Genomic DNA, 26,346 nt, shown 5'->3' on the forward strand with positions numbered 1-26,346 from the left:
AGCCTGCATTTCCACAGCTGTATTGGCATCACCACGTTGACTAGTAAAAATAAAAATAAAAATAAAAACAGGCAAAAATAAAGCAACCTTTGTTACTCATGTAGGCCGGTGTATTCTGGACAGCACAAATGACTGTTTTAAAAGACTCCTGCATGGTTCAGACTCGTAAATCTCATTACACACCCGGGGCCCACCTTAGAAACCCTCTGTAGAATTTGATGTGCTCCTTGGCAGGGATAAATTTAATTTCATATAACAGAATTGTGGGCTTTCAAAAGGATAATTAGTGTAGCTCCTTTGTAAGCAAGCATTGAAGAAGTGTTGCTTATTATACATTAAAGGGCCATTCAGATTTTTTTCCATAACATCCCTATGTGAAACAGCAGTGTTGCCTTTAAAATCATTTAAAAATCATACTTGCTATCGGGAAACACGTATGATTCGTTTCATTTCTTTTCATTGACCTTAGCTTCTTTTCTGAGTCTCTTCACTTATAGACTAGGCAACATTGGGACCATTTTGTATGGGCCAAGCCCAAAGTAACAAGGACTAAATCAAATCTTTTTGTATGTTAAGTACTCCCGGTTCTTTTAACCTCTCTTCCCAAGATTTTACTTGTTGTTCCAGATTCCCTTCTTTTTTTTTTAGGGGGGTGTCCTGTCGTGGGGCCTGAACTCTGGGCCTGGGCACAGTCCCTCAGCTCTTCAGCTCAAAGCTAACGCTCTACCACTTGAGCCACAGCGCCACTTCCGGCTTTTTTCTTTTTTGCTTATGTGATGCTGAGGAATGGAACCCAGGGCCTCAGGCTTGCAAGGCAAGTGCTTTACCACTGAGCCACCTTCCCAGCCCCCAGATTCCCTTCTATATTTGATTCTTCTCTTGGTACAAATTCTGAATATGAATATGAGTGAAACATTCATCTGTAGGGCATGGTAGTATTCTTGCCAGTGTATTCGTACCATGTATCTCTGAACAATATAGATTATATACCAAATCCATTCAATAGCTGTTTAATGAGTGACCCACTATGGTTTTGTATTAATTTGCCAGGACCACCATTACAAAGTACAGCAGATGGAGCTTCTGTTGCTTAAGATAGGCTTAAGCAACAGAACTTTATTGTCTCACAATTATGAGGGCAGGTGTCTGAGAGCAAGTTGTATTGGCAGCATTGGTCTCTACTGAGGCCTGTCTTCTTAGCTTGCCAGACAGCCATCTTCTCCCTGTGTCTTCCCATGGCTTTCCTCCTGTACCCACCTCTTGTCTAGATTTTCTCTTTTTACAAGTATACCAGTAAAATTCTGGGAATGTAGCTCATGTAGTAAAGAGCCTAACTAGCAATGTGAGGCTCTTGAGTTCAAACCCTGGTAGCAGCCAAAAAAAAAGAAAAGAAAAGAAAAATTGGCCATACTAGATTAGGACTTTTATGACCACATTTTAAGGTCATTTTATAACCTCTATCTCCAAACAGGCACATTCTGTGATAGCAGGTGGTTTAGACTTCAACTTTGGAGAATGGGAAGGGAGGAGACACATGTCAGACTATTGGAGGCTCCTTGATATCTTTACTTCCTTCCTCTGGTCCTGGCTATAGGGTGGTAGTATGTATTCAGGGGGTTGTGCTAGTGTTGACATCCTCCTGGAAGCTGCTTTCTTCCTCTAGATGGATGTAAACTCTACTCAGTCATTTGAGCCCCCATTTCTCACTCAGTGGGCTTCTCTGATCTGGTTTTAGATCTCCATAGAAGGAGCTCTGCTCATTTTTCAGTCTTTTTTTTTTTAAATCTCCATTTCCCAGGAGGCTAGACTGAGTTCTGGGATTCTAGCTCATCTTGCTCACTTGGTGGCAAGTGCCACTAAACATCTTTTTCATTTCTTTTTCTTTTTCTTTTTTTTTTGGTCGGTTGGGGGCTTGAACTCTGGGCTTGGGCGCTGTTCCTGCCCTTTTCAGCTCAAGGTGAGCGCTCTACTGCTTGAGCCACAGTGCCACTTCTGGTTTTTTAGTGTTTTATTGGAGATGAGAGTCTCACGGACTTTCCTGCCTGGGCTGGCTTTGAACCGAGATTCTCAGATCTCAGCCTCCTGAGTAGCTTAGGATTATAGGCGTGAGCCACCAGGCCCAGCACTAAACATCTTTTTCATCATGATTTAGGCTTCTACATCTCAATTTTTCCTCCCCTGCCTTTCTTTTTTTAGGGTTCTGTGGTATAAATCTATAAGGTTATGACAATAATGAAGCTAACAGCAATGTCATTGGGGCTGGTGGAATCCCAAAGTCCTCCAGGAAAAAGGAGCAGGATTGCTACTCAGTCTAAAAAAAATGTCCCTTGATCCCACCTACAAAAGAGTTTGAAGATGACTCAGACTTGAGCTATAAGCAGAATTATTAGAAAAGCCAGACAAGTACATACTCAAAGGATAGAGTTCTGTCCTATCTTTAGTAAGACATCTATCTATCTATCTGTCTGTCTGTGTATCTATCTATCTATCTATCTATCTATCTATCTATCTATCTATCTATCTATCTATCTATCTATCTATCTGTAGATGGGCTATATTTTTGAGATTCTGATCTGTATGGGTTTTATTGACCTCCAAGTACTCATTTATTTATTTTAACTTTCCCTCTTAAAAGTCTCATCTGAGATTCCTGTTGATAGAGTCTTTATCTGATGGTTTTTGTCCTTATGCTGAGTGTCTTTAAACAGAAGAATGCCAAAGTAAAGGGCATGCTGTTAGTTACTATTATTCCACAAGTACAGACTTGATTTTGTTAGTGACACTTTAACATGTGTTCTTTTTCTAATGGTTTGGTACCCTAATGTGTATGTTTACAGTTCTCTGTGTGGTTTCTTTATGAGGTTAGTGTATAGGAATGCCCAGTTTATATTTCTCTGCAGGGTCTCTGAGATCAGAGATCTATGTGCAGCAATGAACAAAGATTTAACTTGTCATTCCATTTTCCTTTTAGCTTCCTTTCCATTTCCCTGTCTCTGCAGGAAACTCTTGCCTTATTTACTATTCATACAAAGCCTAATAGGTTACAATATTTGTTGTAGTTTGGATTTTGTCTTTTGTGTATGTGTGTGTGTATGTGTGTGTGTGTGTGTGTGTGTTGCTAGAATTTCTCCCATTGAGCTCTACCCCTATCACTGAATTTTCTTTTTCTGTTTTCCTTTTTCTTTTTTAATTGTCAAGGTAATGTGCAGAGGGATTGCAGTTATATAAATCAGGTACTGAGTTCATTTCTTTTTAACAGTGTCACTTCTCTCTCATTTTCTCTGTCTTTCCTCTCCTTAAGCCATAGAAACTTTTAGCATATGAAGATAGCAAAATTGCCTTCTTTCAAAGCTTTAACTACTAACCATGGTTTTAGCTGTAGAAAGCCAAAGTTGACAAGAGTCATTAAAGCTTCAGAAGGTTAGATTTTTCACTAGCATTTATGTGAATGCCAATGCTTTTTTTAAAGTAAGTGAATAAGACTGTACCTATGTCCAGGTTGAATAACGTATTATCTTCAGGGTTGACAGTCCAGACAACCCCGCAGAGGTTCTCAGAACATTGGACTTATAACATACTAGGAAGAAAATGAGCCAGACTTGAAACACAGAGTGGCAGATAGGGGAAATTGTCCTCAACTTTGGGGTGGTTTTTAAAAAATATAATAATAATTATTATTGAACAAAACCTGTTGCCAATTTTCCGTCTTCATTCCAATGCTGGTTTCTAAGCCCTTTCCAGTGTCTTCAAAAACAATAGCAGCAACAAATGATGACAACCACTTAAGAATTTATTGTTTTATAAAGAGCAAGAAGCCTGAGCTCCGCATTCCTATTCCCCTCTTCAGCACTGGGAACAACCTGTAATATGACTCAGCCTGGCTCCCCTGGCAGTCGGTCAGATTCATTTCACCATGGTAGAAACACAAATGCATTTTGATATAGGGCCTGGAGGTCTTTGAAAGAAAAGTGGCTTTATTTATATTCGTTATGATCATTATGTGCTGGGATTATTTTCTCAGTAGGCGATGTCTCTTTTGCCCATATTTATGAAGCAGGGGAGAAGGCCTTTAATGAATTTCAAGAGTGTATTTGCCTGTAAAACACATCTCAGTATATTCACATGTAAATAACCCTTTTATTTGTTCTCTCTGGTGACCCTTTTTCTTTTGGGGGTAGATCACAGTTTGTTGTTGTTTTCCATCTCCAAATGGAAGGCTGAATGATAATAATGAAAGATTATGCAAAAAAAAATTTCCATGTTTAAAATAATGTTGATATGCCACTTGTGTTGTAGGATAATTATAGTAATTTGGCTATTACACTATATGCAGGCAGGAGTTGGTTGCTAGAAAACACAGTGATAGGGGCGATTCAAGGAATTTTCATCCCAACTGGCTGCTTGATCCTGCTGACTTTTCTCTTGAAAATCAATTGCTTTCCCTGAATACTCTGAATTCCCCCTTGATTAAATTGGTTGTCTATGAACTGCACCTATTGCATGGGGTCACCGCTTCCTGTCTGCTTACAAAGGATTTTTTTCCTTTGACAACTTTTAAAATATCATGGATCAAATTTCATCCGAGCAAAGTAACTAAGGAAGCAATTACTAAAAATCTCAGTCTTTGCATGTGGCAACAAAGGAAAATGTATTAATTCTGATGCCTAACATGCAGCCAATAATTTTGCTACTGGATTTCAAGTTTCCTCCTCCCCACTGTTTCTTGCATGGGCTGCTGGTGTCCTCAGGCCTCTACAGACACATGAGCTCACTCAGTGGGAGAGTGGGAGTGCCACCTTGGAAGTATCTGACAACCTTCTCATTTTCCCTCAAGGTTATTGATTGATTGATTGATTCAGGTTTCTTAGAGTCAATATTAAGAATGAAATCGATTGGAATTTTTTTTCTTCATGAGCATCTGTTAGTGTAGAAAGATTTAAAGATTATTAGCATGACTGGGGATGTAGCATAGTGGTAGAGTGTATGCTTAACATGCATGAGGACCTGGGTTTAGTATCCGGCACCATAACAAGGAGAAACAAAGCATTAGAATTTAGGTTTAGAGGTATTGCATAGGTAGATAAACAAATGGATGGGTGGATGGGTGGATGGTTAGATAGGCAGTTGCTGAAGTCCCCTTGGGTATATGATGCTCTTGGTCATGTTACTGGGGATTGTGTATGTTTTGGCTGTTCTTTAGTTCTTCGGTAAGGTGTGTAAGATTAGGATGCTGTCCAGGTGCAGCAAAGAAGAGTAAGGAGTGATTTTTTTTTTAAACAAAACAAAGAGTACAGCTCCAGGAGTGAGGTAAGCATTTTGACCAGACAAATTGCATGGAAAGCTGTCAAGGACTGGGCTTTCATCTAGTAATGCAGGGTTACTCAGTGGTGTGAAACTGGGGCCATTTCTTCATGGCCCTCCCCAGATTATTTACTGACTGACCAGTGACTACTGGGGAAAGTGACATGGGAAAGCACATACCTGCCCATTTGATCCCCTTTTGTCCTCTCCAGTTTAACAGCTTCAGGGGAAGGTCATAATGTTGTTATAGAACATCATCCCTGACTTCCATATGGGTAGTGAATTTCACAAGGAGGATATAGGGCCATTATCTTAGTTATTGGCCCAGTATATGGGCCACCTGGTGTTTTAGAATGGTACCTTGTAGCTTTTCCTCCTTCCTGATCATGCCCACTTAGCTGCCTAAGCTACTATTTTTAGTAGTTTAGTGAGTCAGTCTTTTTATGCTGGAGCTGGTTTCAGCCTCTGGTAATTGCTGCTCTGCAGTCTATTTCAGGCAAATGGTTCTGAAGCCGGATAGGAGAGATGACAGGGAAATGAAAGATAATAAAAAAATATATTAAAATGGGCAGAATCAGGGAGCAAACCAGGAAAATCAGAGAAGCAGGCTTTCTTCCTATCACTCTCCCTTTTAGACAACAGAAAAAGGAAGTAAAGTCACCAAAACAGGAAGACATGGAATAAAGTGCCTATCCACTTTACCTTTTGGAAGTTAAGAAGCTGGAAACACCTTGCATAGGTAGACAGAAAATAAGAAAGCATACCTGGCAAATGAAGTCTCTATGTAATGACTAATAAGCTCCCCTTAGACCACCTGTCTCAAGTTTAAGTAACCATAAGAGCTGTGATCATATATGTCGAGGTAGAAATTTGAGATGGAGCCCACAGATAGATGCTGGGAAACAAGAACCACCACTTGACTGTTAAATGTATTCCTTCAGCCACCCATTTCTCTAAGAAGCTGTTTTCTGGTTGTTTGATTCCAAGTGACTGAGAAGATGGGGCATGTGTTTGCTTCTTATCTGCCACGTTAAATCATCCCTAGTTAACTTTTTGACATCTCTTGTTTTTACAAGATAAAAATAAATCTCGTGCGATTTTCCAGGGGAAGTCAGTGTTTTGCAATAATTGAACTTGGACTACTAGGCTATCTAAGAAGACATCCAGGTTATCAGTCTTCTCCAAATAGAAAACTCCTAAAGGAGTGGGGTCAGGGTGCTACTGCATTTTCCAGGGGCTCTGCTTAAGTTTCAATAAAGTTTCTCTCCATGGCTGCTTAGTATTCAAATAGTTACAGCATAAAGTGGCCTTCATCCTGCTTTGGAGGGTGTTAACTTCTTCACATTTAAAGCTATGAATCTTCTACTCAATCTTGGCTTTTCTATTTCTCATAAACTATTATAAAGTAATGCTGATATTAATATTCTCATTGTTATGAGTGGTTTGTGGCTGTGATTTTTTTTTTTGTAAATTCATCATTGAACTAGGTTTGTTGGATATGCTCTAACCCTGGAGCCACAGCTCCACTTCTGTGGGTGTGATTTTAATCTCCTCTTTCATCTAAGATTTATTTAGAGAAGCAGTGTGATTCCCTTGTGGTGTGATTATTGTGTTTATTTGTTGCCTTGTCTGTAATTTGTATTTTGGGTTTTTTTTAGTATTACATATGATCTGTGTAATTTTGACTTCAAACTCTCTTAGTATAACCTAGTACAAGAACAGTTTTTGGACCTGTCTGAATTTTTCAAAGGAATGAACCTTCTCTGTTTCCTTTGATGTAACATTGGCAAATATAGCTTACTATGGATTCTTCAATCATCTCTCATTACTGTAGCTATGGTCTCTTTTCTGAGAAAGTAAAATGTTATAGTTCACTATGGTCATGTCTGTCTCCTTGCATTTGGAATATTTTAGTTTATGCACCTAAATACTTGGCTCTTGAATGTATGAGGTTGTCATCGTGGATTCCTTTATCAATATATAATGACATTTTTGCCCATGGAAACGTTTAGCTCTAAGTTATATTTGATATATATATTATATGTTAATAGATGTTGATATACGAATCAATATGCATATCAGTATACTAATCTGTTGTATGTTAAGTAATATACATTACATATTATATAAAACACAATTATATATTACATATATATGATACATGATATATAGACATATATTATATAGATAATATTAATTGTAGAATTTAAATTACCTATAGAATTAGTATATAGGGCAGGGAAGGTAGCTCAGTGGTAGAACGCTTGCCTTGCATGCCTGAGGCCCTGAGTTCGATTCCTCAGCACCACATAAGCAAAAAGAAAAAAGCCGGAAGTGGCACTGTGGCTCAAGTGGTAGAGCGCTAGCCTTGAGCTGAAGAGCTGAGAGACAGTGCCCAAGCCCAGAGTTCAGGCCCCATGATCGGACCCCCCCCAAAAAAAGAAGAATTAGTATATATTATACAATTAATATTAAGATAATCGATAGCAATATTAACATTGACATATAATATTGAATTTTATTAGATTATATATTATATAAATTATGATTATTTTATATACATATACATTATATATAATATATAACATGTATTGTTATATATTTTGTTATCATATAACATAATTATGTAATATATAATTATATATAAAATACATATATAATCATATATATAACTGTATATGATATAATGCATTAATTGTATACTATATAAATAATATATTACATGTATAACATATAATCGTATATTATGTAATATATATAAATATGTATAAATATATAAATATAATATATAAAATCACATTATATAATTATGTATACTATATGCAAATATAATATATGTCCATATCTGCTTACATTATTTTTTGAGTTTTAATTTTATTTATCAACACTTGCCTGCCTTATTGTCCATAACGCTGATTCATTTTGATGCCTAGTAGTTGTTGCTCAGATGGCTCTTCCACTTAAGCTACACCTTTAGCCCACCACCTTGGTTTTTCAAATTGTATTTTTTATTCATAGTTTTCTGATTTCCCATGTAAATTTGACAGCCAAAAAATAATGATCGTTGTTATTTTGAATGGAATTGCATTAGATTTATAGATCAGTTTGATGGGGTAGAACTGACATTCTTACAATGTATTAAGACTTCTAATCTCTGAATGTGGCATTCCATTCCATTTATTTATTGAGAGATAAAGTAAATTTTTAAATTTCTTTCTATAATGTCATAGAACTTGTACATGGAAGTTTTGCAATCTGTGGTTGTATTTATTCCTAGGTATTTGATACTGTTGCACTATTGTAACTACCTTTTAAAATTGTTAGATTCAGCCTAGATACTTGTAACTGTAATCCTAGCTACTCTCTGGTGAAGAATGGGAAGATCACAGTTTGAGGCTAGCCCAGGCAAAAAGCTGGCGAGGTTGCATATCAACCAATAGCAGGGCACAGTGCCATGTGGTTGTCATCTCAGCTGTGCAGAAGACACATCTCGGGAGAAATGCAAGACATTGCCAGCAAAAAAAGTTCATGAGATTCCATCTCCACAACAGTAATAAAATCTGAGTGTACTAGTGTGTGCTTGTCATCCCACCTATAGCAAGATGTATAAAATAGGATCACTGTCCAGGCCAGACTGGTCAAAAAGTGAGACCCCTCCTCCCATCTCAGCAAAACTATAGAGCAAAAAAGGCAGGAGGTCTGGCTCAAGTGGTAGAGCATCTAGCTGGCAGTTATGAGGCCATGAGTTCAAGCCTCAGTGCCACCAAAATAAAATCATATTGTATGTTGGCATTATATAGAAGTGTAGGAGACTTTTATATATTGACCTTTTTTGTCTGACCTTTTGTGTCTACTCTATATACTTTGTTAATTTATTTTTTTAAACTGGGATATGAAATCTAAGCCTTGCACTTGCTAGGCAATGTTGTTCCACATCCCTATTCCTTTTTTCTTTACAGAGAAAAATTACTCCTTTCAGGTAGGGTCTCGTGCTTTTGCCTAGCACTTCCCTTAGAGCACAATTCTACCTCTGCTTTCCCCATAGCTGGGATTACAGCTGTGTGCCACCATGTATGGCTTGTTTTTTTGAGAATAGGTATTGTTAATCTTGAGCTGGCCTCAAACCCCATCCTTCCATTTTTGCTTCTTATGGAGCTGGGTTTACAGATTTCTAACTTACAGAATTCATCAATAAAACTATCTAAGGTTGGTGTGGGAATGTTGTTAATTGCAAGTTCAAAATCATTATACAACTATTTCTTCTTTGGTCTGTTTGGTAATTTATCATTTTATGTGAATTAAAAAATTCATTTCTATTTTAAAATGCAATAGGATAAAACTGAATTTTTTCATCTTCTTTTGTTATTTTGCTTAAAGTTTTATACTGGTGCTGGCTATTTCAGGATCCCAGGAAAGAATATTCATGTTTAGCTTTTCTTCTCAGTGTTCAGTCACACTGCTTTATCCATGTGGCTTAAACAGCTAAGCCAATTAAAATGGTTAACCACCAGTAAAGTGCTTTGTTAACTTCTTCAGTCATCTCTCAGAACAAATTTTAGCTTGTTTGTTCCCTCCCATACTTTACTTATTATTTGGTTTATTTCTGTTCTTTGCATGATTATCTCATCCTCATTTTTTGGACTTACCTGCTGCTTATTTTCTTGTATTTATTAGTTGCACAAAGGAGTTTTATTTCCACAAGTCACCCCCTACCCCAGACAAGACATGTTTCAGCTTCCTAGATTTCATTTTGTAATCAGCTTGTTCACTATTCGGAGGACTTACATCACTGAACTCCTTCTCTGCATTTATCATCCTTTAGTCAATTTGTTTGTATATATATAACCCTGTATATGTTTTCATATAACTTCTAATTGTCTCTCGAGCCTGACTCTATTATAAATCTTCTAAGTCCATTCATTTCCCTGCAAACGACATGTGTTATTCTTTCTGATAGATAAGTAAAATGTGCCACATTTTCTTGATCCACTCTGGCTTTGTAGGTCATCTGGGCTGTTTTCCATATCTTGGCTATAGCGAATAATGCAGCAATATGTAAGCATCTTCACTGTATTCCTGATTCTAGGAAGATTATTTTCTTATATTTTAAGGCAAGTTTTTTCCTAATGTAAGCATTTTAACTTCCAATGTGACTCTTAAGAATTTGGCTAGAAGATCCATAAGTTCAGTTGTGTGATAGATTTATTGTCAGTATTTTTTAAACTTTATTTTATTCTTTGACCCATGGGCTGTTTAAAAAGAATATTCCTAAACATTTGGCAATGTTGTTGTCTTTTTAATTGTAATACCAACAGTAACATAGGACAAACCCTTTTAACTGTAAACCACAGTATTGTTAGATCTAGAAAGCAGACTTCTAGACCTTACTTATCTTGTATAAGGGAAAACTTATACCTGTGCAATAACAACTCATTTCTTTCTTTCCCAAACCACTGGAAACTACCATTCTACTCTTAAAATTCGTCCTTGAAATTGTTATCAATTATGAAGTATCCTGCTTTATCTCTATGACGCTTCTTGCTTTAAAACCCACGTTTTAAACTTTCATAGTGCAGTACTCTTTCTTTGATTCATGCTTTCTTCATTCTTTTACTTTAAACCTTTTTATTTCCTTGTATTTCAGATGTGTCTCATAAATATTTAGTCCATTTATATTTAATGCTGCTGTGGGTTTGTCTATTATCTTTCTACACATTCTTCATTCCTGATTCCATTTATTTCTACATTTTCTTTCTAGTGATATGTCAGTTTAACTGGCATTTTCTTTTACTTATATATTGAAACTACACAAGTAACCTATTGCCATAGTACTGCTGGTAACACACACACACACAAAACCACAGTTTTGACAAGTTTGACAATGCATGACATTAAACATTCATAGCTCATTCATATGGGGTCAGTCAAGCAGCTCTGCTGATCTTGGCTATGTCATCTCCCATTTCTTGGGATTGTTTTTGGCTACCAGCTGGTAAGAGTTGCTAGAATATTTAGAGAGGCACTAGTTGGAGGCTGAGGTTAGACAGTGAGGTCTTGAAAGAGAGCATAGATTCTATCACTTCATCTGTGACATGTGACAAGGAGCCATTGGAAATCTATAATTAGAAGAGGTTGATGCTTAGCTTCCACTTTACAGGAAGATTTTCCCAAGACTACTTTGGAATGTGATGGGGAAGGACTGAATCTGAATAGTGACCATGGGATGGGCATGGGAGCTGTTTCAAAATTTCAAAAATTATTGGAACTTGATAGTTTACTGCATGAGGGGATGGGGATGAGAGGTTGAGGAAGAGAGAAATATTGAGGATGGTTTCAGAAATTGAGTATATATTGAGCCCATATCGTGAGACGAGATTAACCAGGACCAATGTATTATTGGCTGGAGCTGCTGAAATGAAGACAGTGATTTCTGATTTGCACAGGTTGAGTTTGACCTTCCTGGTATGCAGTCATTTGGATGAATATACTGCATTCAGTCACCCATGGACGTTGTTGTCTTTGTCCTAATCTCTGGAATCTGTAGAGGCTCCTTTGTTTTAGAAAAAGTTTCTTGGTATATGTGATAAAGAATTATGAGCAAACCTGGGAGAAAAGAAGGGAAGAAGTGACACTGTTGAAAAATAAATGCATTCATTACCTGGCTTATGTAACCCCTCTGTATATCACCTTTACAACAACAATAAAAAACCAAATTAAGTTAAAAATAAAAATAAAGAATTGTGAGGGTAAGAGCTAGATTTTTCTCAATTTTCCGAGGGGTTCTAAATGTTATCAGAAATACCCTTATACGAGAGAAGAGGTAGAGATTGTAATGATGTGGCCACGAATGCAGGTATGTTGCAGCTTTCAGAAGCTGGAAGATGCAAGTAGATTCTTCCATAGAGCAAAACTGGGTCTGCCAACTCCTGGATGCAGTCCAGGGATACACAGTTCCACTCTTTGCTTCCAGAACTGACACAATAAATCTCTGTTGTTCCAGGCCACTAAATGAGTTGTGATATTTTTGGAGCTGTCATACCAAACTAACACAATTACAAAGAACAAAGAGTAGAAGGCCATCCAAATTGGAAAAAACATGTCAACAGACAAGGACTCTTCAGCAATTCTTTAAAGATTTGTCTGTGCTCATTGTGTCATTGTGTTTTATTGTCTCAGGATACTGCTGGTCATTTAGACCCCAGTTTAAGTATCAGGAAGAACTTCTCCAACTACACAATCAAAACTAACAGCCAAGGTCTAGCTTTGCACAGACCGTCTATCAACACTTAATATTGTCTCATTTCCTTCTTACCTTTCTTCAGTAGTGTAAATGTAAGGTATTCTTCTATCTTACTCATGGTGAGTGTCCAGCACCCATGTTACTGCTTAGCCAATGGAAAGTGTGAAATGTCTCACTTTAAAGAAGGAACATTTTGTTTTCTTGAAAAAGGACAAGTTAGTTAGGACCCAGGGCCACTGGTCAGCATCTTGGCCTTCCAACCCCAAACCAAATGCAAAAGAGAGACATGGTTATAGAACATATTACCTTTCTTGTAGCCATTCTAGTTTTCATAATCATTCCATGGATTTGGGGAGTGGATTTGCAGAAGGGACCTGATTAGAAAGTAACATCCAGTGTTGTGGAACCTGACCAATAAAAGGTCACCTTCAAAAACACCTACTTATAAAAGGGGCAAACAATTAAAGCACAAGGTATAAAAACCCCTAGATTAAGCCACCTAGAGAGCAAGGTGTAGTGACCTTCAGCCAAGATGCTTCTTTTCTGAATAGAGTTCTTCAAACTCATCCTCTATTGTCTTGGATATCATTTGTTGAATTCTACGGTAGCAGCAATCGGCAATGGAGCTAGGACACTGGGAAGAGTTGCCTGCCTCTGAGCTGCAATGTTACCAGATGTTGTCTGCCACTAAGCTACAAGGCTAAATGGGCCTTGCTTGCTACAAGGCTGAAACCCTGGTAGTCTCTTCTAGCTGCAGAGCCAGAGAGCTGTGATGCCAGAAGGCTGTGTCAGCTATGCCCACCACAAACAATAGCAGAAGATTCTTATCACTTTACTACTACATCTACTTTCAATACACAGTAGTTATGGATATGTTTATACCCCCCCTGACCTCCTGATTACTTGGGAATCTCTTAGAGGAGGAGTTATATCTTACTTATTTTCTTCTGGGTATCTCTTCAACATGCGATTTGTTCTTCCTTGAACTTTAAACTGAGTGATTTCATGTGAATCTCTAATCTTTGGTCTTTTCTTAAAGTTGAGTGACTTAAATTCACTTGATAGTTTTTTTTTTTTTTTCTGAAATCACTGCTAATACTAGAATGCTAAACAAAAACGACCTTTTGGTAATATTTTGAGAACATAGATTTACTTTTACAATTAAGCATTTTAAATTTTTTAATTAAATTAGGAATATAGGAAACTGAAAAACAAGCATAATGCATTTAAAGTTGAGTTCCTTTTGATCAACTTGTAATTGTGGTTCTCTGCTCTACTCTCCAGAGATCGCCATTGTTATAACTTTAGTATGTTAGTATTTAGCATCCTTCCATACGTCTTTTTACACTTTTAAGTCCATGTATTCATAGAAAAAAACAATACCTTTTGTGTCAATACTGCCTTTTGAAACATACAAATGGACTGGGTGATAGTGGCTCATGCCTGTAATCCTAGCTACTCAGGTGGCTGAGAACTGAGGATCATAGTTAAAAGCCTGGGGAAGGAAAGTCATTGAGATCCTTTTCTCCAAATTAACCACCAAAAAGCCAGAAGTGGAGCTGTGACTCAAGTAGTAGAGCACTACCCATGAGGGGAAAAAGCTTAGGGACAGCACAAAGATATGTGATATTTAGAAATTTGCTCCTTCATTCAGCTTTATGAGATCTAATAATAGTGTTGATATGCACAAGTTTAGGACATTTCTTTGACTTTCTAGTTTGCCTGCCATTGTATGGGGCATACTGCATTTTTGTCTTTAGATGAGTATTTTGATTGTTGGTATTGTTTTGTTTTTGCAAATTGCACTGTAGTGAACATGACTGTTTGGGCCCCTGGCAAGAGTCTCTACAGGATACATTACCAGATTTTTGTTGCTGGGCTTAGAGATGTTCACATCATCATCAAACGTGGTCCAGCCAGTGGCTTTCCACTTGAGCTTTGCCTACTTCCCAAGTCTAAGTGTTGTTAGAATTTTTAACTTTGGTTATCACTGTAAGAGGTCCTTAAAAGCTACTTTTGCTGGGCCCACCAACTAACTAAAAGCAGAAGAAAAGCTTGGCACTCTCCCTCCATTTTTAAATGGGTCTCTGCTGTAAGCCATTGTCTCTGTAGTCACTTTGTAATCACCTGGGAATCTGGGAAAGGCATGACTGATCAATAACATCAGAATGATAAGGATGGAAGCTACCCTTAGGGAACTGTAGAGCATTACAGAACAAGTCACCCTGTAGTGATGACTGGTGATGACAGTGGCAACAGTTCCTCTTCAGAACTCCTCACAAAACAAGTACTGAAATAACCATCAACCAGGCCCTCTTCAGACTTATGCGTATCTGTCTGCTCCTTTCCCCAGTTCCTTGTCTATTTAAAGTTAAAGCTCACATCTGTATCCTAAAGACAGCAGAAGATGTCCTGAAGTCTGCTGCTTCTCATGGTTGCCACAATCTTTGCTCTTTCTCTGCTCTTTCTCTGCTCTCTCTGTTTGTTTCACAGAAGCAGGTAGCCAGATCTGACATGTACAATTCTTGGAGTTTGTGCCTGGTATCTAAAAATTCTGCTTTCATATTAATAAGATTTTAAGGAGATGCCATGGTTTAATTTATTTCTCTGAATAGTCTGAAGCAGCATACTTCATATGGCTATTGGTTTGCTTATGTTTCCTGTTCATTCGTTTCTTTTGCCTGTTGTGCTGTTTCAGTTTCATTCATAGGTGAATGGTATGTGTTGCAAATATTCTCTCCACACTTATGTATATGTTAAAAACTTTTTAAAAGGATATGTTCAATAGCACTTTTAAATTTTCATGTGGTAAATATGTTTATATTTTTCCTTTATGACTTCTGCTTTTTTGCATTTCTAAGGAAAAGTTTCCCCATTGACAAGGCCATAGGAATATTTTTCCTTCTCTTTATAATAATTTGAAAGTGAAATTTTTAAAGCCTTCAGGCTAGAAGTCTGTTTTAATGAATTTTTTAATTATACTTATTTTGTGCTGGTCTTGAGGCCTGAACTCAGGGCCTGGGTGCTGTCCTTAAATATTTTTGCTCAAAGTGAGCACTCTTATCTCTTGAGCCACAGTTCCACTATGCCTTTTTGGTGATTAATTGGAGATAAGAGTCTCATGAACTTTCCTGTCTGGACTGGCTTTGAATCACAATCCTCAAACACAGTCCTCAAATCTCAGCCTCCTGAGTAGCTACGATTATAGGCATGATCGACTGGTATTTAATTGTGACTTTTATATCTGTTATGAAATGAACTGAAATATCTTTTTTTCATGTGGTTAGCTAACCTTATTGATTATATAGTTTATTTCCATATCTTTGAAATGCTACCATGTACATCTATCAATATCTATCTTTATTTGAGGATCCATTCTGCCTTATTCCTAACTCAATAGCTTACTGTTTAAATAACTGCTCTTTTATAATATAAATATTCAGTAAGCAAATTTGCCTCTTATTTGTTATTCTTAAAATCTTGTTTATGGACTATTCCACCATATTTTCTCTTCTAGGATCAGTTAGTTATTTCATTACCTAAGAAATATTGTTGGGACTTTTGATAGTTATTTAAATAAGTGTGGAAATATTCCAAAGATATAGATTATGATTTAAAGCCCTCAAGATGCATTATTTTGCATCCTGTATTTATTAGTCCGACTGGATAAAGAGCAGATAGACTCAAAATCTGTCAGGATGTTCTTTAAAAATAGTAAACCTAAAGTATGGATGCAATATTATGTTTTTGGGGAGTGACTTAGTGATAAGAAAGTACTTGAACTTCTAGCTTAGTTCTGTGGCAAACCCACTTTAAATAAGCAATTTTACATAGAGAAAAAGCCCTGGAAAATTGTGCCTCCACTTTTACTAGTAGAAACCACCAGTTCATGACTTGTTTGCTCCTCAGGAGGGTGAAGCCAGAAAATGACAATTGAAGTAGCAGCCTCTGTTGTGTTGTGAGTTTTGTGTTACATAATCCCACTGCCTTGACTTTTCTCTTGGATAGCATGTCACATTTGAAGACCTCAGGGCACATTATGAACATTAACTAATTAAACTTCACAAATCCCAGGAGACATTGGAGAGAGAGCGGTATAGCATCACCTTGCCCAGCTCTGAAATGCAGCTACCTCTGGAGACAGGGTGGCAGCTGCTTAATAATAAACTATAACACCTCACGACAGTTTAGCCAAGACAATTAGTCATTGTAGTTGGTAATTGTCTCATGAACATTAAACTCTCTAAATTGTTGTCACCAAGATTATTAGTTACTTGGAAATCCTAATCTATTTATTAAGACTTGTTTTACTTCTCAGTAATTTTGTCCTATTTATATAGGAATATATACACAGTGTAGGTCTATGCTCTTAGGTGGTGGATTGTTTTTAGATTGGTCTTTTGTAGTTTAAAACTTAAAATAGGAAAGAAGTTTCTTGTTTTGTTTGCTTTTGTAGTATTAGTGATTAAACTCAGGACATTAGGTATGCTAGGTAAGCGGAAGAACTTTACCACATATTCCCAGCCAGAAGAACTTAAAAAATAAAGTACAATGTAAAAAATTGAGAACTCTAGATATGAGATGTGAGTGGTTTTTCTTTGGGGGACACTAATGAGGTTTAACTCAGGGCCTCATAACGAGCAGGTACACTATTGCTGAGCAACACCTCCAGCTCTGTTTCTTCTGCTAGTTATTTCCTGGACCATAATCTATCTATTTTAGACTTCCCTGTAGTCACTGGTATGATAAGTGTGTATCACCACATCCAGCCTCCCTCAACTGAGATGGAATTTCATAGACTGTCTTGCCTGCTCTGGTCTTGAACTACGATCTTTCTATTCTCAGCTTCCCATGTAGTTTGGGGTGACAGGTGTGTGCCACTGCACCTATATATAAGTTGAGAAAAAGTCTTGCGAACTTTGCTCCTTGGGCTTGCATTGAACTGTGGATCCTTCTGTTGTCAGCACCTCAAGTTGGTAAGGTTACAAACCTGAACCACTAGTACCCAACGTGATCTGAGTGGGTTTTTTTTTATTCAAAAGTTTGCTACTAGGCAAAACTAGTCAGATAGTAGACGTCAGAATAGGTATAATTGACTAGACAGGGAGATGCGGGACGCTCCTAGGAGTTGAAAATGTTTTGAATATCAACCCTGGTTTACACAGGGTCAATATATGTAGGAACTGACTGAGCTGTATATTTTTCCATGTGTTTTACCTCAAGAACAATGTAAATCTGAAAAAGGCACACTGCTCTTGTCATCAAGAAAGTGCTTGAAGACTGGAAAATATTGCAGAGCACGAGAATAATACTTAGAAACTAGAGTCATGATACATTTTTATTTTTCTCCAAAGCATCTTTCTTCAAAAGAGGGATTCTAAATCTTTTCTCAGGAAATTTTCTCTACATGTCCAAAGAACAACCTTTTATGCCAGGATGTGATTCTCTCCCATTGTATCTTTCTCACTATGCTGTTTTTATCTCCCTGGGCATCTCATTTTTCTCTTAGAATCTCATTCTAGTTCATTTGCTGTTCATTCATTGCCAGAAATAGGTGGAAGGCATTTCATGATCCATTAATTTAGGCAGAAAGATGCACACAGGAGCTGTTGCATTGACAGGTGTTAGAAGAGTTCTAGGGAGAGAAGGAAGCAAAGAAGACCCTGGGATGGTTAAAGACAAAGGTAGAGCAGCATGCCCATGCTAGCAGCAGAGACTCTAGGGAATGTCCAGGGGAGACAGGGTCCCTTCTGCATCTGGGCAGAGCATCCCAGGGCAGCTAGCAGCTAAGACCCAAAGACTGAGAACAATATCTCAGCTGGGAATCTCCTAGCAGTGCAGGCCTCGGGCAAGGCAGAAGACAGAAGTTACTCTTGCTGTGGTGGGTTTTCTAAATCCCCTTCCTAGTGCATGGGGGGGAAAAGGAGAGGAAAAAAAAGGACCACAATTTTATATTATGAGGAAGTTAGGATTGTGAGAAAGTCAGAGGGAAGCGTAAAAGTCCTTTTTAAGAGAAAATAGGGTATACTTTTTTTCTTACTGCAAGTTTTCGTGCAGGTTTAAACACATGATGAATACTCTGATTATTGACCTTTTTTTGTCAGTTGTGGGGCTTGAACTCAGGGCTTGGGCTCTACCCCTGTGCTCTTCAGCTCAAGGCTATGACTCCACCACTTGAGTCACAGAGACACTTCTGGTTTTCTGGTGATTAATTGGAGATTAGAGTCTCATGGACTTTCCTAACTGGGCTGGCTTTGAACTGCAATCCTCAGATCTCAGTCTCCTGAGTAGCTAGTATTACAGGCATGAGCCACCAGCACCTGGCTGATAATTGACTTTCTAAAACATATTAAGACAATAATGTTCAGCTCTAATTCTCTAGCTTAGGAAATATGAAGTGAATTTCATAGCCATTGTCAGACTCCCAAGTTTACTCTTTTATTTCCCAATGAAGAGAGAGTTGTCCTTGTGCCTAATCCATGGCATCTAGTAGCTCCAAAGTAGTTGATTGTGGTCTTTGTCACATTTTGTCTTAAGATCAATTCATAGCTTGCTACTTAGGATGGCATGATAACCAGTTGTTAATAAACTTCAAAAGGTATTGATGTCAAAAGAGCCTGTTGGCCAGTGACTGGCAGAGGTCCTTTAAGCACCCCTTCCCTGGGGCAGGATCATTTCCTTTCCATCATGCACAAGAGGTTGCAGAGAGGTTGAAGGGGAACTTGCTCGGATCTTAATGTTGGTCAGGATAGGTTTTGGAGTACTTTCAGTTACACCATTGTTTAGAAATACTTGGACCATGCCACCCAGTTTCCTGAGATTTTGTAAGTATCTATTCTGTATTTTCCGTTCTTACTCTGCTCTTCCTCTCAAAGGTGCTGTTTTCTCAAAATCCTCAAAGTCACAGGAACAAGTTCCTCCAGAGATTTTGGAGCAATTTCAGGTAAAGGAGACCTCCCCTGCCTGGGGTATGGAAATGGCCCTAGACCATCAAGTGCTTTTCTAACGCTAGGGTCATTACAAGCAGGTTCTTGTATCTGGGGCAGAAAAAAGGCTCATAAGCACAAAGGTCAGGAGATGGACCTGTTTGTAATGTTGGATCAAAATATCATGAATACGATCCATCCAGGCCAGATCAGAACTTCAGCCCTTTCCTACCTTCCTGGCTGCCTCTCCCATGTTTTCTGGAGGCTGGGACAGAGAAAGCTGCTGATTTAAAGCTGGTTCTGAAATACAGCCTTTCTGAAAAACCTTGTAAGTCTTCTGCCTACTCAGGTACAACAGCATGTTTTCTCCTGACCTGACTGCCCTGTGTAGTCTACAGAAATGTCTTTCTCAATTCCTGGAAGAACTACTGGCTTTGCAGTCCTTGCCTGACTTCAGGGGGAGACTCTACTGTACCTGCCACTGCCAGCATGAGAGGGTTTTATGCTGCCACCCTGTCTTAGGCTGAGGGGAGTCTGGGATTGGCCTGAGATAGAGTAGATAGAATTTAGTTGGTGGGTCCAGGAGTCCAGTCACCATTTCCTTGGGCCCCAATAATATCAAATTGCTCACATTTTCTGGGCTGTAGATCTCCATACCCTCCTACTTACTCATCCATTTTGTCCTCAGGAATTAGGCCATTCAGGTTTCCTCCTTTTAGAAGACTTCATCAATAAAATGGAGAAGGATTAAAAGAAATGCACTCATGTCTCTCTTAATATCCTGGTACTATATCAGTACTGCTTATTTGCCATAAGCTGTGTTTCACAATACAGTTCATTGGGCTTGTCTGAGCCCTACATCTATTTGTCCCTAGAACCTCTTCTGTAGTCCAAAATTAGGGACAGGTAGAGAAATATTGCTTCCTGTGCTCTAGCTCCCTCTTTCCTTTCTTTTTTTCTCCTTTCTTTCTTTGGACCAAACAATGTTTCCCTTACTTGAAAATTCACACAGAGATCAGAGAAGGGAGGGAGTCTTCAGGTCACCTTGATTGTCCTGATTTTCATGATTGTCACTATGGAAAAATTCATGTCTATCTCCCAAATCACAAAAGGACAAAATCTGTAGTGGTTAGGTATCATAATTTATTCAATGAGTAGAGATTTATTCATGCAGATCAGGTGCTTATAAAGATCAGGCCTTCTGCTAAGTGCTGAGAGTATCATAAGAACAGGTCACAGCATTAGCCTGCAAGAGATTATTCATGATGGAAAGAAGAGAAAGGCTTCCAGTGAAATATATGAATATGAAGGTAGGATACAAGAACAGGCAGCTAAAAGGAGATCGGACTTTTTAAAAGAAGATTGGATGGGGGCTGGGAAGGTGGCTCATTGGTAAGAGTGCTTGTCTTGCATGCATGAGACCCTGGGTTCGATTCCTCAGTACCACATAAGCAGAAAAAGCCTGAAGTGGTATTGTGGCTCAAGTGGTAGAGTGCTAGCCTTGAACTGAAGAGCTGAGGGACAGCACCCAGGCCCAGAGTTCAGGCCCCACGACTGACAGAAGAAGAAGAAGGAGGAGGAGGAGGAGGAAGAGGAGGAAGAAGAAGAAGGAGGAGGAGGAGGGCATAGATCATTGAGGGAAATGAAACTAATGAATGGGATTATGAAATACCAAGAACCTATACTTCTGAATGAAATGGAGTAAGCGACTGACTAAAGTGGAATAAGAGAGACTGGATTTACTGTCTTGTCTAAAACAACAAAAAAGTGGCTAAAATACATAAAACAAGGCATCGTTCCAAGATCTGTCACTGTAACAAAGTTAAGCATAGAAAATGAGCCATGCAAATCCTGTGATTGTCTCAGTTTAATGCCCAGAGCAAGTTTCCTGGCTCCCTCACAGTACAGGAGAAATCTTAAGACTTCTTGAACTGAAAAGACAGATCTATAAGTGTAAGGTGGAAAATAAAATCACTAAGGTTTGAAGGACAGGAGCAGAAAGGAAGCTTCAGAAAGATAGAGATCATTTGTCATCAGGGTTCAATTGAATTTTCATCTGAGTACTGATTAGTTTCCTAAGGGTAGATTGAGGAAAGAACCTTCCTAGAGGGTTAGATAACAGTGTCCAATGCTTATAACAAACTGGGAATACCAGTCCTTACTAGCCATACTGGAAACTATTTCACAAGGCATGGCTAAAGGGCATGGAAGAGTCTTGCCTCAGTAGAGGGGAATAATTTGTTCTGAAGAAAGCACTTCTCCAGTTCTGTCTGATAAATATCTCTACATATTTATCTAGAGATATCTAGATATCTAGAGATATTTATCAGACCAAAAGGATCAAATTGTTTCTAAGTATCTTTACTGATCTCTAAACAAAATCCAAGAATATTTGTATTACTATAAAATTATCCTGTGAAATTCACAATATTTGGGACCCAATAAAACTTCTATGTACTAAAAATCTGGGAACATATGATGCACAGGAAAGATATAAATCCACTAATTGGAACCAAACCATCTGAACATATTTTAGAATTAGTGGACAAGAACATTAAAATGATGCATTTTAACTATATTTTATGTTTAAAAATTAGAAATATAAAACATGAAAGTGTTCCAAAACAAATTTCTAGATGTAAAAACTATAATGAATAAGTTGAAAAATACTGGAAGAATTAACAGAATGGAAGAAAGGATGAGTAAACTTGAAACAGAGAAATGAGAATAGTTTTTTTTAAAAAAAGATGAATATATCAATGAGATAAAATTCAACTTTAAAAAACTAAACGTGTGAATTTACAAATCCACATAGAAGAAGGGAGAGGTTAAAAAGCTGAAGAAATAATTGCCAAGAATCCTTAATAAATTAACCTACATGTACTAGAAGTTAAACAAGAAACAGGAAGAAAATTATACCAAAACCAACACTGATCAAATAGTTGAAAGCCAGCGAGGAAGAGAAAATCATAAAGGCAGCAAGAACCTCATGGGGGTGAAAGACTGAGTCAGGAACAGGGTATCCTTACAAAGGTAACAGTATCCTTGCAAGGTAAAGATGACAATAAATTTATTGCTAGAAATAATGCAACCATAAAGTGGTATCAAATCCAGGACCATGCATATGCTAGGCATATGCTGTACTAAGCTATATCCCTAGGACTGTAGTCATATTTAAAGAACTGCAGGGAAAAAAACCTAGTCATCTTAGAAATCTGTACTCAACAAATATATTTCTTTCAAAAATAAACGTGAAAGGGAACTAAGGCCAGCAAGACAGCTTACTAGAGGTGTCTGCTGCTCATCCATGCACACACACAAGAAAGGAACAGAATGAAAGAAAAACAAGTATTTAATGGGAGTGTCAGAGTGCAGTAGAGATACGGCAGACATTTAGTGGCACTACACGGTTGTGTAGTGGAGTGTACCACAACCATAGAAAAATCCAACTCAGAGTTATACATAACAAGCCTGCAGAACAGCTTAAAATGTTGTCTTTTCTATCTCTCCCTCCTCCTCTCTCTCCCTCCATTGTTCCTTCCCTCCCTCCTCTTCCCCCTTCTCTTTGTCCCTCTCTCACTCCCTTTGTCTCTTCTCTTTCCCCTTCTTCTTCCCTCTTCCTATCTTCCCCTCTCTTTCTTTCTGAAGTGGAAGCTGTTTTCATTCCCCCACCCCCACCTTTTTCTTTATAGATGAGGAAACTGAGGATCCATTACTTTCATAGCCAGTTGGCAGTGGTACCAGGGTCTGAACAGTGGCAGCCTTTTCTAGAATTTGGATCCTAAATCACTATAAATGCAGTAAAGTCTTGTGTCTTGCCATTGTCATTTGCAGAGCAAAATCATGGACGATTTGAGACTTGATGAATCTCTTTCATCACTCAGCAGTAGTGACATACAGGTAGGTCTTTATTCTTCAGCCTTCCTAGCTGTCTCTTGCACCTGGTTTTTTACAAACCACTGTCCTTAAGCCCTGCTCCATAAAGCTTCCTCTCATTATCACTGACCACATTGTGGTTAAGCTTGATCATATTCCTGAGGTCCTTCTGGTTTCAGAACGATGGACTTCCCAAGGGTCAGCCTGCAAATCCTCAAGAACCCTGAGGAGGCAGAGTACAGGAGTTAGACCCATGATGTCAATGGGACACCAGCACAGAATAGTGCACCCATACATTGGAGCTCTGTGGGAAGCCAACTCACTGCTGTCTCCTCTCCAGATTCTGAGCAGTTAAGGAGTCTGTGTAGAAGTCAGCTTGGGGGTACATGTGCCATTTTTTAATAGAGAACAAATAGGACTCTGACATAAATGAACTTCCCATTTCTCCTTGGGGAAGGATCTGTCCTCTCCCAGGGAAGAGAGACATCCAGGACAGGAGCAAGATGTGCTGCCCGAGAGAGATGGCTCTATGTAGGCACAGGTCCACTTTCTGAGTCCATATTAGTATAGGTTGTTGGGTCCCTGCCCCCATCCCCATCCCCATGGCATTCATTCACCTTGAGGATGAGGGCTGGAAGTGCCTGGTGTTTTGCTGGGACTGTACTTGCAGCAAACCAGACTCTTTGGGGATCAACCGTCAGTCTGTGACTGAAGGGAGCTGGAATCAACAAATTAGCTCCTTTACCTCTGAGGATGGGGACAGGACTTGAGTGTATTTTCTACAGTCTCCCAGAGATTTCTATGGGATCAGAACCATGGTGGAGCCCATTTCTGACACATAAGTGTTGATGGCCTTCCCTTACCTACTCTCTCTGAAAGATTTCACAGCACAGCCACTGACAAAGACCCTTAGCTCAGGGTTTTCTTCCAGAGGAACCCACACGAAGAGGATTATATTTACCAAAGTTCATTGCTTGTACCCAAAGGGCGACAGAGGTTGCACAGAGGGTGATAGTTTTCTATCCAGTTTCTAAGACAGAGGCTATTCTTTTAGGAAACTAAACAAGGATGCAGAAGGAAGCCAGAATGTCCCCTTGGCCCCGAATAGAATCTATTGAAACCCCAGAGAGCCTCTGGATAAACAGGTAGATCAATCTCCTATGTTTATTTTCTGACCCTTCCAGTAAAAACCACTGAAATGACAAGGAGTGAAAAGGGCACACATCCACAAAGACAACAGGAGGGAAAGGAGTTATTGAAAGATAAGCACTTTGAAAATATTTAGAATCAAGAAAATCGATGGCGTTTACATTGTCTTTGCACAGCTGAGGAAGTTGATACTTGAGTCTCTATGAGAGACTGGTGAAAGTGTGTGAATTCTCCACAAGGTCAAGGGCTTAGAGGTTCTCCTGAAATGGAGTGAGGAGTGGGGCTGAGCATAAAGGATGTCTGACAGGCTGGACCTCCAGGGGACTGTTCTCTAGAGAAGTTAAACAGACTCTTAAGTTCAGGTAGAGCCTGAATTTATGAGGTTTTGTACCATATGAGGTAATGGTGACAGACAGAGAATGGAGGAGCAAAACTTCTATATTTCAAATAGAGTATTTCTCTCCCTTCCTCCAGCCACATTCTCTGAGTACCAGAAACAAAGTGCTTGTAAGAGTTTAGTGTTGTTGTGATAACAAATCACCATTTGGTGGCTTAAAACAACACAAATCAATTACCTTACATTCCTTGAGGTCAGGTGTCCAAAATGGGTCTAACTATGCAAAGATCCATATAGAGAAGGAGGTGTGTCCTTTCTGGAGGATACAGAGGGGGAATTGTCCCGTAGGGAATTGCCAGCTTCTAGAAGGCAAGTATATTCCTTAGCCTCTGGCAACTTCCCCTGTCTTGAGAACCAGAACAGAATTTTTCCTTTCTCTGCTTCTAACCCTTCTGCTGCCCTATTATAAAGTTCCTTATAATGTCATTAGTGTCCACCTGGAAAACCCCAAGATAAGCTCTTCTTCCTCCAACCCTTCATTTAATGGCATTTGCAAAGTCCCTTTGCTCTTTAAGGTAGCATACCCATGGCTGCAGGGATTTGGACATGCACATCTCTGCCGGCCATTATCCTGTTTCCCCCAGTCCCTTATGCAGGAGTTTAGAAAACTTAATTATCACCCCCCCCCCCACCCTGCTCCACCACGAAAAGAACATAGACCCAAAGAAAAGGCTCCCAGATAAGGCCCCTGGAGGTAGCCATCCCCCAGAATGCTAGGTCTCTGCTTGATCATCCCACAAGGTGCCCCAAGTTAGCCAGTGACTGTTGAATTTTATCTCCCAAGAGTTGGGATTGATGAAAGGGCCTAAACTATGATAAGGAAAAAAAAAGACAAGACCTGGAACTTAAACAGGAGTTACACAGTCAGAAGGCAGATGATACAGTGGGCTAGTAGAGATCAAGTCCAAATTAAAAGAGAGAGGGCAAAAAAGTAAAGGTAACAGGTGTTTCCAGTGCCAGATAGCTTATAAATAGTATTGATCAACATTTGGAAATTCTGGTAAAGCATATGAAAATAGGAATTCTGAACAGACACCATATAGTTTAGAAATAGATAAGGACTGGGGGCATGCTGAAGTGGCAGAATGCTTGTCTAGCAAGGACAAGGCTCTGAGTTCAATCCCCAGTAGAGAAAAAAGCCAGAGGAGGATAAGGAAAGGGAGAGAAGAAAGGAAAGGAAAAAAGGCAGATAGAGTATAGGATGAGGGGACTGATGAATGTCTTTATAAAGTTTTAATGCTAATATTTTAATTTGAATCTATGCACCCATTACTCTGATTTAAAAGAGTTCCAGAAAAGTCTTTGAATCATGTTCATCTGAGATGCTCCTAAAATCAGACTTGGACATGCTCAGTGTTAACCTGCTGGTGGCTGTAGTCAACTGGGCTTTGCTGGGCTCCATGTCACCTCCACACCCACTCCCTGCCTGAACTCCAAAAGACAAAAAATTCTTGTAC

General features: G+C 38.8%; 1 protein-coding gene across 1 annotated transcript in view; it reads left to right on the forward strand.

Moving 5' to 3' along the window:
- Cfap61 (cilia and flagella associated protein 61) overlaps positions 1-26,346 on the forward strand; it is a 237,419-nt gene that overhangs the window by 31,688 nt on the left and 179,385 nt on the right. Inside the window, exons 8-9 of the mRNA XM_042666424.1 lie at positions 19,417-19,484; positions 23,302-23,367. Coding sequence (XP_042522358.1) covers positions 19,417-19,484; positions 23,302-23,367 — 134 coding nt within the window. The remainder of the gene's footprint in view (positions 1-19,416; positions 19,485-23,301; positions 23,368-26,346) is intronic.

Source organism: Dipodomys spectabilis, unplaced genomic scaffold (assembly GCF_019054845.1).
Source record: "Dipodomys spectabilis isolate Male_0828 unplaced genomic scaffold, ASM1905484v1 ptg000365l, whole genome shotgun sequence".
NCBI classification, from domain to species: domain Eukaryota; kingdom Metazoa; phylum Chordata; class Mammalia; order Rodentia; family Heteromyidae; genus Dipodomys; species Dipodomys spectabilis.